Source organism: Gymnogyps californianus, chromosome 4, assembly GCF_018139145.2.
Source record: "Gymnogyps californianus isolate 813 chromosome 4, ASM1813914v2, whole genome shotgun sequence".
NCBI lineage: Eukaryota > Metazoa > Chordata > Aves > Accipitriformes > Cathartidae > Gymnogyps > Gymnogyps californianus.
Window position 1 is genome coordinate 83,303,787 of NC_059474.1, and position 13,063 is coordinate 83,316,849.

At 43.6% G+C, this 13,063-nt stretch overlaps 1 protein-coding gene across 2 annotated transcripts in view; it reads left to right on the top strand.

Annotated features, from left to right (window-relative positions):
* The first annotated feature begins 1,458 nt into the window (after positions 1-1,458).
* The window catches only part of DCK (deoxycytidine kinase), a 28,365-nt gene continuing 16,760 nt past the window's right edge, over positions 1,459-13,063 (top strand). For both annotated transcript variants that reach the window (XM_050895930.1, XM_050895931.1), the window contains exons 1-6: positions 1,459-1,597; positions 2,854-2,972; positions 5,970-6,163; positions 6,959-7,106; positions 8,625-8,740; positions 9,218-9,317. In XM_050895930.1, the coding sequence (XP_050751887.1) occupies positions 1,528-1,597; positions 2,854-2,972; positions 5,970-6,163; positions 6,959-7,106; positions 8,625-8,740; positions 9,218-9,317 (747 nt within the window). In that variant the 5' untranslated portion in view covers positions 1,459-1,527. The remainder of the gene's footprint in view (positions 1,598-2,853; positions 2,973-5,969; positions 6,164-6,958; positions 7,107-8,624; positions 8,741-9,217; positions 9,318-13,063) is intronic.

Consider the following 13,063-nt stretch of genomic DNA (forward strand, 5'->3'; position numbering starts at 1 on the left):
CTTACGTGGAGGGCCTCCTTTCTCCCTCCTTTCCTTTCTCCCTCCTTTCCTTTCTCCCTCCTTTCCTTTTCCTTTCTCCCTCCTTTCCTTTCTCCCTCCTTTCCTTTCTCCCTCCTTTCCTTTCTCCCTCCTTTCCTTTCTCCCTCCTTTCCTTTCTCCCTCCTTTCCTTTCTCCCTCCTTTCCTTTCTCCCTCCTTTCCTTTCTCCCTCCTTTCCTTTCTCCCTCCTTTCCTTTCTCCCTCCTTTCCTTTCTCCCTCCTTTCCTTTCTCCCTCCTTTCCTTTCTCCCTCCTTTCCTTTCTCCCTCCTTTCCTTTCTCCCTGACAGCTACAGCATTCCAGGTTTCCTACCCGCCTCCCATCCGCATCCCCTTCCCTCCACCTGCTTTCCGCCTTCTCCGCTCACACCCGTAACTCCGAAGCACTCCGTCCCCTGGTAAGTCTTCTCCGGCGTGCAGCTGGTTTGTGCCATCACGTTGGGGGGGAAAAAAAAAAAATCCATCTTGCTTTTACTTCAGCCCCCACAAATCTTGGGGTTGTTGCGTGGCTGCGGGACCACGCACAGAGCGTCTCGTCTCAGCCGGCATTCGCAGCGCGCAGCCGTCGTACGCCGCTGTACGCAAGAGGGTGGGTTGGTCACCGCTGCCTGGCTGCCTGCCCCCGTTTCAGAGATTTGAGGATTTCTTTTTTTTCCCTAACTTGGTCCAACAAGAACCAAAACGGGCTGCCGCTGTGACGGTGTTTTGGGAAGCGCGTTGTGAAGCAGGGGTTGGGTGGCTGTTGGGGGTGGGGGGGGTCGGGTTTTCAGCAATAAGCCTCTGCGTAAGCAGCCTTGATCTCCCCTGCCACTTTTAAGATCTTTCTGGAAGATTTTGAACCTAAAGGGTTGCTTGTGAGCACCTTGCGGTGACCGCTGTGGCCGTTGTCCTGCTCTGAAGGCAAAGTACCCCTGTCTTTCCGTCTAAGGAGGAGGCCTTGCCTTGCCTCGCCGCCGGGGAGGCGAGGAAGACCCTCTCCGGCTCTCCGTCCGACCGGGGCACGAACCTCGCCCACCGAGCGCCGGGCCGGCGCCGCGCCGAGAACCGACCAACTCGTGCCAGGGGTGGCGCCCGCCCATCGATGCGATCTTTTTCCGCAGCTCTGCCTGGATCCGCAGCGCCGAGCTCAACCGCCCGCCCTGTCGGCTGCCTCCCCAGCGCCCTCCGCCCTCGCTCCTTTCGCGAGGCGGCGGGGCGCTTCGCTTTGCCTTGGCCTTTTTGGCCCTCGCGGCCACCCGTACGCGGCGCCGCGGGCTGCCCGCCCTGTCGCCGCCGGTGACGTGAGGGGCCGGGCTGTGAAGCCCGCCGCGCGCCAAATTCGAACGCGGGGTGCGGGCTGGGCGCGAGCGCGGCGGCGGTTATTTCCGTTGCGGCCGTTGGCGGGCTCGCGCGCAGGTGGCGGCGTCCCCGTCGTCCTCCTCCTCCCTCCTCCTCCTCCTCCTCCTCTCCCGGGCTCCTCCGGCCGCGGGCAGAGCGCGCCTCTTCGCCGCCATGGCCACTCCTCCCAAGCGCGGGCGGCTGGAGGGCAGGATCAAGAAGATCGCTGTGGAGGGCAACATCGGTGAGTCGGGCCTGTCGCCTCCCCGCGGGAGGCTTGAAGGCGGCGGGAGAGGCCGGCGTCCAGCGGGGCTCGGTGGCCTCGGCTGCGGTGAGGGGCAGCGCAGCTCTGCGGCCTTCCCCACTCGTGGCCGGAGCATCCCTCCCTTCTGGCGGGGCTCTTCCCGCCGTCGCAGCGTGGGGCGGCGGGGAGGCTTCCACAGGGTTTTCCTCGCCTTTTCCCGGCGAAAAAGGCTTTTCGTCAGGTTAGGAGACGGCAGTTAGCTAGGCGAGCTGTGTTGCGCGAACAAGCCAACTAATAAGTCCAGAAACTATGCTGACGCCGCAGGAATTAATGCTATAAAAATGACGAGGTTTGGGAGAAGAAAAAAAACCAACTTTTCTATTACAGTTTTTAACTTACCTTTTTAAAGATGCGGTGAAGTCCTGGATAAGACTTCTCTCGCACCTTTCCTGATTGTAGTGTAAAACACCTGTGTGAATGCAGACTTGTAATGTTCAATACTCCTGCTAATTAACAGGAGAAGCCTGTTTAACTGTTGTAAAGAACAGTTCATAATGAGATACTCTCCTTTTTTTTTTTCCCCTTGTTTTTTTGGCAAAAGGCTGTGCTTAAAATTGAGGATAGGAGTTGTCAGGGTGTCAGTTGGTTTACTGATACATGCTTTGGTGGTTGATAGCCAACTGATTGACCTCTGTCAGGTTTAAGTAGCTCTCTTTAAAATTTCCTAAGCTTTTTTTCAATTGGTGGCAGATTACTGATTGCTGTGCTGTAGGAAGTAACTAGTAATGCATCTTTGTATCTTCATTTGAGAAACCATCACTTGCTTTATTTTTCTTTCATTATAGCTTGCTTTTTTTTTTTCCCCTCTAAAATAGCTTAGGAAGGCTGCAACTTCATGCCTGAGACTGGACCACTAAGTATCTTTAAAAATTTAAGACTTGGTGTTCAAATTGCAAATGTAACTATCTAGAACTTAGATAATTGATCTGGGCTGAGACTTGTTGTCATTATTGATTTTTGTTAAATTGGCTATTGGCGTTGTGTGGTGCAAAGTAAAAAAGAAAACCCCTGTTGCTCAATTAGCTGATGATCTGTGGTACACCGTGCTCTCTGATTCACGCTTGTCACCAAGTCAGAAGTACTTCATGGTGTGGGAGATGTATTTATGGGACTTAAAACCAGAGTTGTACAGTAGTTAAATAACGATGCTATTGGTGTTTTTTGACTGCCGTTCTTCCTGAATGCTGCTTCTACAGCTGCAGGGAAATCGACGTTTGTGAATATTCTCAAACAAGCTGGTGAGGAATGGGAAGTTGTTCCTGAGCCTGTAGCTAGATGGTGCAATGTTCAGCAAAACTCTGAAGAGGATTGTGAGGTATGGTAAGAGAAACTAAGGTGAAACTTCAAAAAAAAAAAAAAAAAAAAAAAAGTCAAATCTTCTTCTAATTTCAGAAGACCAATGTATCTGATAGACTGGTATTTTAGAAAATGTACGTGATAGCAATGTTTTTGCTGAGTCTTAGCACGATATTTGAGTTCCTGTTTTCCAGTTTGCTTGGTGTGTTATAGAATAAATGTTATTCAACGTCAGGACGTAAATTATAAAAGGGGTAAAAGCCTGTTCTATTTTACATATAAAAGCAAGGGATGGAAAAAAGTTAGGCAGAAGTTACTTTTAGCAACTGTGAACTAACCAGGTGAGAGGTTAGTGGGAGCAGAGGGTTCTCCGGGTGTCCTGGAAGGTGTCCTCTGAAATGCCTAGGAAATAATGAACTACTGCTCAATTGTTTGTAGTGTTGTTTTTTCTGTCAGCTGCCTGTAATTCTGTTGGCAATCCAGCTGCTACCTAGTGGCCAAAGTCATCGCTGTGTAGACAGCTTTTGATGAACTGTAGAAGATTTTTCTTTTCTATATCTGGCAAAAAGTACAATGCGTTTTGGTTAACTAAATGCAAGCTTTTAACGGAGGTGTGTTGTTTCTAACTTTTCCTCAGCTACATTTTTTCAGAGTTAGACACCTCTTTTCTTTTTTTCTTCATGATACTAAAGTAAATCCAAATACAAAACCAGACTAAAGTCCTCACTTTTAAGAACTAAGCTAACCAGCTAGTTTAATAGACTTGAACTTCAAGTTAAAGATATTTTTTTTTAATTTAGTGTGGTGGGTTGACCCCAGCCAGCAGCTAAGGACCCACGCAAACACCAGCTCCCCCCCCCCCCAGCAGAGCGGAGAAGAGAATAGGAAGAAAGAAGGCAAGACAATTTATGGGTTGATGTAAAGACAGTTCAATAAGCAAAGGGAAGAGGATAAGAAAGGAGTGATGCCAAGGCAATTGCTTACCTCCTAGAAGCAGGCCAATGCCCAGCCAGGCTCTGAGCAACAGGTACCCTGGAAAACAAACCCCTCCCCTCCTTCTTCTTCCAGTGCTTGAGCTGAATTGCTGAGCATGATGTTCTATGGTGTGGGCTATCCCTTTGGGCAGTTGGGGTCAGCTGTCCCGGCTGTGTCCTCTCCCAGCTGCTTGTATGTCCCAGCCCGTTTGCTGGGGGGCAGAGTGGGAAAGGGAGAAAGCTGTGCAAGCACTGTTCAGCCATGGCCAAAACGTTGGCGTGTTACTAACGCTGTTTTAGCCGCAAACACAAAACATGTCACCGTATGGGCTGTTATGAAGAAAGTTAAGTCCATCCTAGTCAGGTCCAGTAAGCTTAACATAAAATTTCAAATCCGTCGTAACCATTCCTGAAGCTGGACTTACTCATTTGCTCTTTTCTCCTTTTGCTTTGGCTGGTTTGCAGAAATACAATGTTATATACGACTCCTAAAATTAGGCAGGAAACGCTTCAAAAAAGGTTCCTCGAGACAAGACTGTACTCCGTGTGTTAAGCTGTTTGTGCGTGTGTCTGTAGGTATCTCTTACAGTCCTGTGTGCATTGTCAGCAGCTTGTAATGTTCTCCTTGCTGTTGGCTAATTCACGCAGTAATAGCAACAGCTGCCGTAAAACAGCACGGTACTGCACGCCAGTTGTGTTTCTAGTAGGAATATTGTACAGCCTGAACAATAGGCCTTTGCCTATTTTTTTCCACCTTTTCCTTCCCTTTTCTGAGAAAAGTTACCAGCATTCAAGATCCTGATAATTGCTTTTTTTTGTATAGTTTAATACCAAAAGTAGACTTTCACTTTTCCATCTCTATTAAAGTTGGTACTTTCATTGTCCCCCAGTACCAAAAAAAAAAAAAGGATTTGGGAAGTTCATTTTTACGTGTGTGTTCATAGAAAGAGGTGTGTCTTATTGCTTTTGTAGTACTTGTTCTTACGAAAGTTGCACCTGAAATACTTCAGATGGCTTAGTGCTATGCTTTTTAATACAGTGTTTTTTAAGGATATTGGAATCTTTTCCAGAGGATAGTTCTATATCTTTTATTTATTACTGGTGAAACTGATAAGTAAGGGTCTTCTGACTTGTGAAAGATCGCTGTAGCTGCATCTTCTCTACTTGACTACGGAGTAGGGGGCTTATCCTGGATAGTGGAACCAGGCCATGTCCCCTGTCCCTAGCACACTTCTGTCCCGTGCCAGCTAGAACTCTTCCAAGCAGTTCCCAGGCGTGGTTTGGGCAGTAGGATAGCCCGGGGACTTTGCCGAAAATCCGCTGCATGTAGCTACCTCCTTTTGGAGGCTTAGAAAATTTAGTGCTGTGGATATGGCTCTTGCGTGCCGCTTGGCCACAGCGTCGGAGCGTGGTGCTGGGCATGTTTGGTTTACTAGTGTAGGTACGGTTAGCTCACCTCTAGTGAGGATGAAACCTGGAATTCCATAATCTTAACTGTTATCACCTAGGCGTTGACCTCTATCTCTAGTTTTTTGCAAGTATGTCAATATTTGGATTTGGTGTTAGTGTAGCAAAAAGATTCAGACAGAAGCAATCATCTTTGGTAGGCCATGTTTTCTGGTAAAACTGAGGCACTCAGCTTTCAGTTTCCATGAGCTTTAATGGCAGCCTTGAGGTGAGGGAGATCTTTGGCCTTGGCAGAGTAAAAGGAGCATGGATTTTTTTTTGCCATGTTGTTGACTTTTTGTACTGATAGAATGTTGTTTTTTTTATTAAAGGTTATAAATAGTGGTCACAATGTTTTGGTACTTGAGCATTTTGACATTGTAGGTTGCAGAGAGATGCTTATTCAGCTCAGTCCCGTGGGAGGAATGACATTACTGGCATTTATGCCTTGTATTACAAATAGGGTTGAGAGGTAAATGATGCAATTGTTAACCTGAAATAAAGGCTGAACAGCTTTAACCTAGTAGAGCAATTGTGTTTTACGTTAATCGTCCACCTTCTCAACTTAAAGGGTCACTGTATTTGTTTAAAACCAGGAGCTGACTGAATCACAGAAGAGTGGGGGAAATGTCCTTCGGATGATGTACGAGAAACCAGAGAGGTGGTCTTTCACTTTTCAGACGTATGCATGTCTCAGCAGGATCCGAGCTCAGCTCAGATCCCTTGATGGCAAACTCAGGGAGGCAGAGAATCCTGTGGTCTTCTTCGAGCGATCTGTCTACAGTGACAGGTATGTTGGACTGAAGTCCTTAAAGTGAAGATCAAAATTGTCCTAAGTAAAGCGCATAAATAAATAAAAAGCGGAGCGTGACTGAGTTTTATACCTCCTTTCGTCATAAGTCTGATACTGGCGAATCACAGTAACCTCAGTAAGTGCTTTGTTATCTTTCTCTCGTTGGTGTTGGCAGCAAGGTAAAATTACTGGTTTGAGGGTTTATGGTTTTGTTGTATAACCTTGATTAGCTACGTGTAGTTTCTCATTCTTTGTGGGTAGGGTTTTTTTATGATTTGTGCGTGCACGTTTCCCTTCAGAGAAAAGAGGGGAGTAGGCATCAAGAAGAGTCAAGAGCAATTTCTTTCTTTGTCACTTAGTCTTGTTTTCTTTTATGCTTCTTGAAACAGGTCTAGCTATTTCACATTGCCGTACCCTCTGTTTCTGGATTTGAAAGGTTAGATTTGATAACTAAATCCCATCACATAATCCTTGGGTGTTCACTGTGTTCTAATATATTGTAAATAAATGACCACAGTGTACAAACCAGTAGTGGTTTGCAGATTATTCTTGAACAGATACCTGAGCTGCAAATGTAACCGCTTTTTGCGGACACTGCTATGGGCAACTGCAGTGGACATAGTTACAGGATGGGGATACCAGCTGCTTATTTCCAGTCCGAGCATACATCAAAGAAGTCACAGAATTATTATGCTCAGCTTCTCTTCTAGTTATTGTGCAGTACTTCAGGCAAACAAAGTAATAACTGTATTCAAGCTAATATTTGTTTACATAACTATTTTGTGTTCACAGATACATCTTTGCAGCTAATTTATATGAGTCTGATTGCATGAATGAAACTGAATGGACTATTTACCAAGACTGGCATGACTGGATGAATAAGCAGTTTGGTCGAAGCCTGGCACTGGATGGGATCATTTATCTCAGAGCCACTCCCGAGGTGAGCAATAAAAATTTATGACCGCACCGAGAATGAGAGTACGCGTACTATGCCTTGCCTGTAAAACTTGATCTTTCTCTATGTTTCGATAGTTTGGGTTTTTTTTTTTCTAAAAAAATTTAGGGTTTAACTATGATTCTAGACCTTTTTTATGATAAAAGAATAATATGCTTGCAGTCAATGCCAGTAAGGTCACAATTGTGTGTCATTGCATATCACTGTATCTTTGTTTTAGGGATTGCTTTGAACGTCTCGGGCAAGGAAACAGTTGAGAAATTCTCCTTGAAATGTAATCTCAAAATCTTGAGCTACCCGTATCTTTCACTGTAAGAGTCCTAATGATTAGGGTTCAGTTCGGATTGTAGTATTCCCCTGAAGACTATAGTACTTGAATTATGACCAATACAGTCTGAAAATACTTAAAAAAATAATGTTTTTCCAAATGTAGCCTGTGTATTTTTAAATAAAATGTGATGATAATGATTTTCTAATTATAAAAACAGACTATATGATGAGCAAACCAGAAAATACCACTGGAGCTAAAAAAAAAAAAGGCAAGTACAAAATAGCTATAGGAACATTGCTGTGATAGATATAACAACGTACAGTTAATGTCACAGCTGATTGCGGGGCTGTGTATGTGTGAAGCCCTTTCACCTGGAGCAATGGAGTTAAGCCAAATGAATGCGCCTGCTGTATGTGAGGCGTGATGACAATGCTTTGATCTCTGGGCATGGAGAGAATGACATAATGAATTTATCTTTTGAGTGTGAAACTTACATGAAGAAGAGAAAAACATAAGAGCGTTAGAAACATAAGAACATTAGAAGAGCTCTAATTGCAGTAATGAACTTACAGGTCGCTTCCATACTTCCTTACTTCCAACTTTCATGCTTTTGACTTTGTTGTTGTTGTAAACAACTGTGTTATGTAATGTGCTAGAGTTTCTCTGAGGGCTTTTTTCCTAGGCTCGCTATTGAGGGCTTTTTTTTTTCCTCTTTAAGTCAAGAACGTGTGTTTAAATTACAAAGTACAACAGTTTTAAACAGTTTTGATTGGCTTGTTATTGAGGCTTTGGATATGTTCAGGACAGGAACAAATGATTTACTACATGTGAAAATTGGGTTCCTAAGAGCCAGAAATATATAATGAGATTTTGAAATGCCTGTCTGTAATGTCAAATGGGTATTTCTGTGCTCTTTTGATGCAATACACTGGTATCCCTTCTTTTTTAATAAAGGGCTTATTTGAGACCTTTCCTTGTAGCGGAGCAATAATGCGATACATTTCCTTGGGTCCTTCTTTGACTTTGTGTGTAGTCTGTGGGCTCCATCAGCTGAACGTGGCATAATGTTTCTATACTCGCAAGGTAGTTAGCAAGTTGAATATTCATCTTTGGCAAAGAGTGGCATATCGAGCACAGTAGGGTTGGCAAAAAAACCTTCAGCAAACTAGTCTTCCTCTGTAGGTCTGCAAAAACAACCGATCATTTTTTTTTTTAATATCTTTTGCCTTTAGAAATGCTTAAATAGGATTTACTTGCGTGGAAGAGATGAAGAGCAAGAAATTCCCATTGAATATCTGGAGAAGCTTCATTACAAACACGAAAGTTGGCTTCAGCATAGGACGCTGCGGTAGGGTTTGTTTAATGGTTCCTTAAAGATGGGTAAATCTTTGTAAGGATGTTCCATAATGCTTTTTCCACCAGTGAAACTTCAGCTTTTCCTATGATATGTAAAGTTAAACTCCAGGAATATTTCTATCTAAACTTCCTTAGTACTGACTTGACAGCGTGTTAATTCTTGCTAGGACATTCAACGTGTCTTGAGTTCACATAGAGCTCTGAATAGCAGAGGATTCAGCTGAACTAATTTTAATACACAGTTGAATTTAACGTTAGGCGCTGGGGGAACAGAATGTTCAAGAATTAATAATATATCCTAGGAGCCACACTGTAAATTCAAGCTGCTTTATATTCAGAATTCGTGGCTGTAATTTATATATGCAGTTCTTTTCATGGGATTCTTAACGATGAAAATGCTGACAGAGACTTGAATAATGTATACTTTTTTTCAGCTAGTAATATTTTCTTTGTTCCTTTCCCAATACAGAACGGATTTTGAGTATCTCCAGGAAATACCTATTTTAACGTTAGATGTTAATGAAGACTTCAAAGGCAAAAAAGGCAGATATGATCACATGACTGAAAAGGTAAAATTTCACAAGCAGAACAAACTGATGATTTAGGTTTATTGCCAGCATGTCAGAATGAATTCAGGATACTTCTTGCATCTCAAAGTGTGGTATTCTTTGGAGTCAGACTGGACTTAGAACCTGTGTTTCTTCATGCTATTTCCTACATTAATTTTCCATTTAAAAAAAAAAAAGGGAAGGAAATATTGCAGGCTTGTTTGAGAAGACTTTCGCTAGTAGTTTTTTTGCAAATATAATTTCTAATTTAAATAACCCTCAGCTGTTTAAAAGAACTGTTATTTGCTACGTCCTGCTTCTAACATTGTGCAGGTATCCTAAGAAATGTGGTGGGGGTGGGAGAGGATGAAGGTAGCTGTTGAGGGAGAGAGAAAGAAGGCTACAGAGATCGGAGTTGGATGTCTGGGATTAAAGTCTTCCTTGTATTAGGTGTGACAGTGTCTAACCTACAGTGCTAGTCAATAAAAAAACTTTGGGGCCAGGTACTGTGAAAATACAGTACAAAACCGTTACGCCTGAAAATTGAAGGATGAGTTTACTGAACCTGCAGCCGAATTTTGATCCAAAGCAGTGAGCCAATGGCAAACTGTTTTAGGTTTTGCAGATATTTCTAGCTAAACAAAAGAGAGTATGGGCTATCCTCTCTGCTGCTTAGCGTGTCACAGCAAAGGGCAGTACAGCTAATGCAAATAGGGGTCCTTTGCACTAAAAATGTACTTCACTGTATAATCATCCTTCTAAAATATTTAAGTCGTGGAGTTACGTTCAGATAATGAACAGTCTTGTAGCCTGCTGCAATACTGCTTATTTTTAGTCTTGTTTATTAAATTGGCACTATCATTAAAGTTTTTCCCTTCGGTTGTGTTTATTAAAGTGTTATTCAAAACCTTCCTCAAAAGCACTGGTCTGAAACTTCAGGGAGTACTTTTCAAATGTAGCTTTCTACTTTTTGTTTAGCAAGTAATGCAGAATATAAATCAGAAGTATTTTTTAGTTTTATTGGAAAGCATGGAAAAAATAATGTCTATTCGATATAAAAAGAATTCAAGTTGAGGTTTCTATTTGCATTAAGAAGATCTAATGCTTAGCACAAAAAGGTGTAATATATATTTTAAAGCTAGGCCAAACTGTCAACATTTTAACTGCTCAGGTGTTTGGTATTTGAATCTTGACGGGATTCAGCTGAGGACAACTTGACTTTTATTTGAGTAGTTGCAACGAGTTACAGACCTTAGCAATGGTATGTGCACGTTTTTCCGCTCTTCGGAAGTAAATTGTTTGCCTCACGAGCAAAGCAGCTTTGTCCTTTGATCTGAGTTTCTCCACTGAGAAGTAGAACTGTTCACCTGATTAAAACCAGCCTTCATGGTATTTGCTCTTTCAAAGCTTGTTAATTGATGGAATGACTGGACAGCGCAGCTGTGGAGTGAATATGCTTCCCATCTGCACCATGAGATAAGGCCAGGCTCAGGCACCTGAATAGGGATTTCAGAGGAGTTTACTCCTGTGTAGCTGTCAGGTTACCTGGGAACAGCCGAAGCCCTGCGTTGGCCTTACTTTTTTGGCATTTCCTAAGTGGAATCCCAGAACTGCTACGTTCTTCACGAGGCTGGGTGCTTTGGCCGTTAGTGTATGCTTATGTCCAGTGGGGACCCAAAACCTGTGTGCTTCCTTCTCATCTCTGTTGCGATGCTCGCTTTCAGAGGCCCGTCCTGAAACTATGCCTAGTGTGTAAATCGTGATAAGGTTCATCATGCGGTATTACTGTTGCTGCTTTCTAAAGTGGAGGGTGGCTTTCTCATGATACCTTTCAAGTTAGAGTATTGGCACAGTTACGTGTTCCCTTCGCTACGTGAAGGGATTTGACCTCTTTTTCTTCCACCTCCTTGAGCCCTGAACTAGGAAGGGAAGGGTCACAGTTGGAGAATGTGATCCAAGATCTGTTTCCATTTCACATCAAGAATTTGGACAAAACGTTTACAGATGTGCTTTGTGTATGAGAGCTTCTGCCAAAAGAATAGTACCATGTTCTCTGGTGAATTGCTGATTCCTTTCTATGCAGTGGTCTGGCTTGAGTGGACAGAGAGGAAAATGCTCCCAGTTCATGCTCTACCACAGTGTTGTTGCTAGGATGCTCTTGAAACTGAGAGATAGGAGTTGTGGGCCTAGGGCCTGTATTCCTTGGGTCTTGTATCTGCTGGGTGGTTGTATTTTAAAAAAGGTGGCCTGGCCCTCGCTGCCACCTCTTCCTACCCCTGCGCTTCAAAGGGAGGGAGTAATTACTCTTTTACTTTTGGGGAGGGGGAGTGGAGGGGGCACAATGAAAAGGCACGTATACCTGTGGCAAGAAGCGTGTACTCAGGACGTTGTCTTCCTGCAACCTTTGGTAGTGACCTGAATTTAAGATGTTGTCTTAAGTGACCACACTTATAAATGTGTAGTGGTTTAACCCCAGCCGGCAACTAAGCACCATGCAGCTGCTCCCTCACTCCCCACCCCATTCCCAGCGGGATGGGGAGGAGAATCAAAACAAGTAAAATTCATGGGTCGAGATAAGAACAGTTTAATAACTCAAGTAAAATAAAATGTAATACTAACAACAATAATAATATAGTAATAATAGTAATGAAAAGGAATATAAAAAGAAAAGGAAAAAAAACCCCAAGAAAAACCAGTGATGCACAACGCAGTTGCTTACCACCGGCTGACCGATGCCCGAGCAGCAATCTGCCTCTCCCGGCCAACTCCCCCCAGTTCATATACTGGGCATGACGTTCCATGGCATGGAATACCCCTTTGGCTAGTTGGGGTCAGCTGCCCCGGCTCTGCTCCCTCCCAGCTTCTTGCACACCTCCTTGCTGGCAGAGCACGGGAAAAGTCCTTGGCTTAAGATAAGCGCTACTTAGCAACAACTAAAACATCAGAGTGTTATCAACAGTATTCTCACACTAAATCCAAAACACAGCACTGTACCAGCTACTAAGAAGAAAGTTAACTCTGTCCCAGCTGAAACCAGGAAAAAGTGTAATGCTAGCCCGCTGCTTGGCATGCTGCCTCTTTTGGATCCAGTGCTCATGCAATTGCATGGATTATTTGAGGTGCCGTACTGGGTCTTGGTGCTCTGTGTAGGATCATGGATTTCCGACGCGGGGTTCTAGATAACATTCTATGGGCCAGAACTTCACTGTTAATTTTTTGGTAGCTGTAGCCATTTGAGCCACCCCTCAAATACTGGAAAAGGAGTTCAACAGTAGCTGAACTGGTGTTGTTCTACAGTATTGGATTTTTTTCAAGCACTATGGTTTTGCTAGGTATTGTTTTGTTATTTATTTGCCAACCTCAAATTCCAGGGAACATGCTAATTGTTATTGCATTGGGTTATTCATTGACATTAAATACGAACGGTGTTCTGGTAGTGGGTGTGACTTGGTGTTTTCCAAATGACAGATCTTTTGAGGTGGTCATTATCTTCCTCGTGTTTAGGTTAGACCTGCTTTTAAGAGAATTCATTTGCGATGCAGGGCCGTAGTTCAGGACCACGGGAGGAATGAGCATCATTCCAATGCGTGTCTCTGCACCTGCTAAATTACAGGTACCGCGGCTGAAAAAGTTCTTGATGGACAAGAAATGGCATAGGCGAGCCTAAGATTATTTTTCCTAGTGCCTGTTTCTGTAGGTTGTAGTAAAGCATAAAGCAATGGAGAGGTAAATGTAGTTGCTCTGTATTTCTGTTGATAAATACTTGG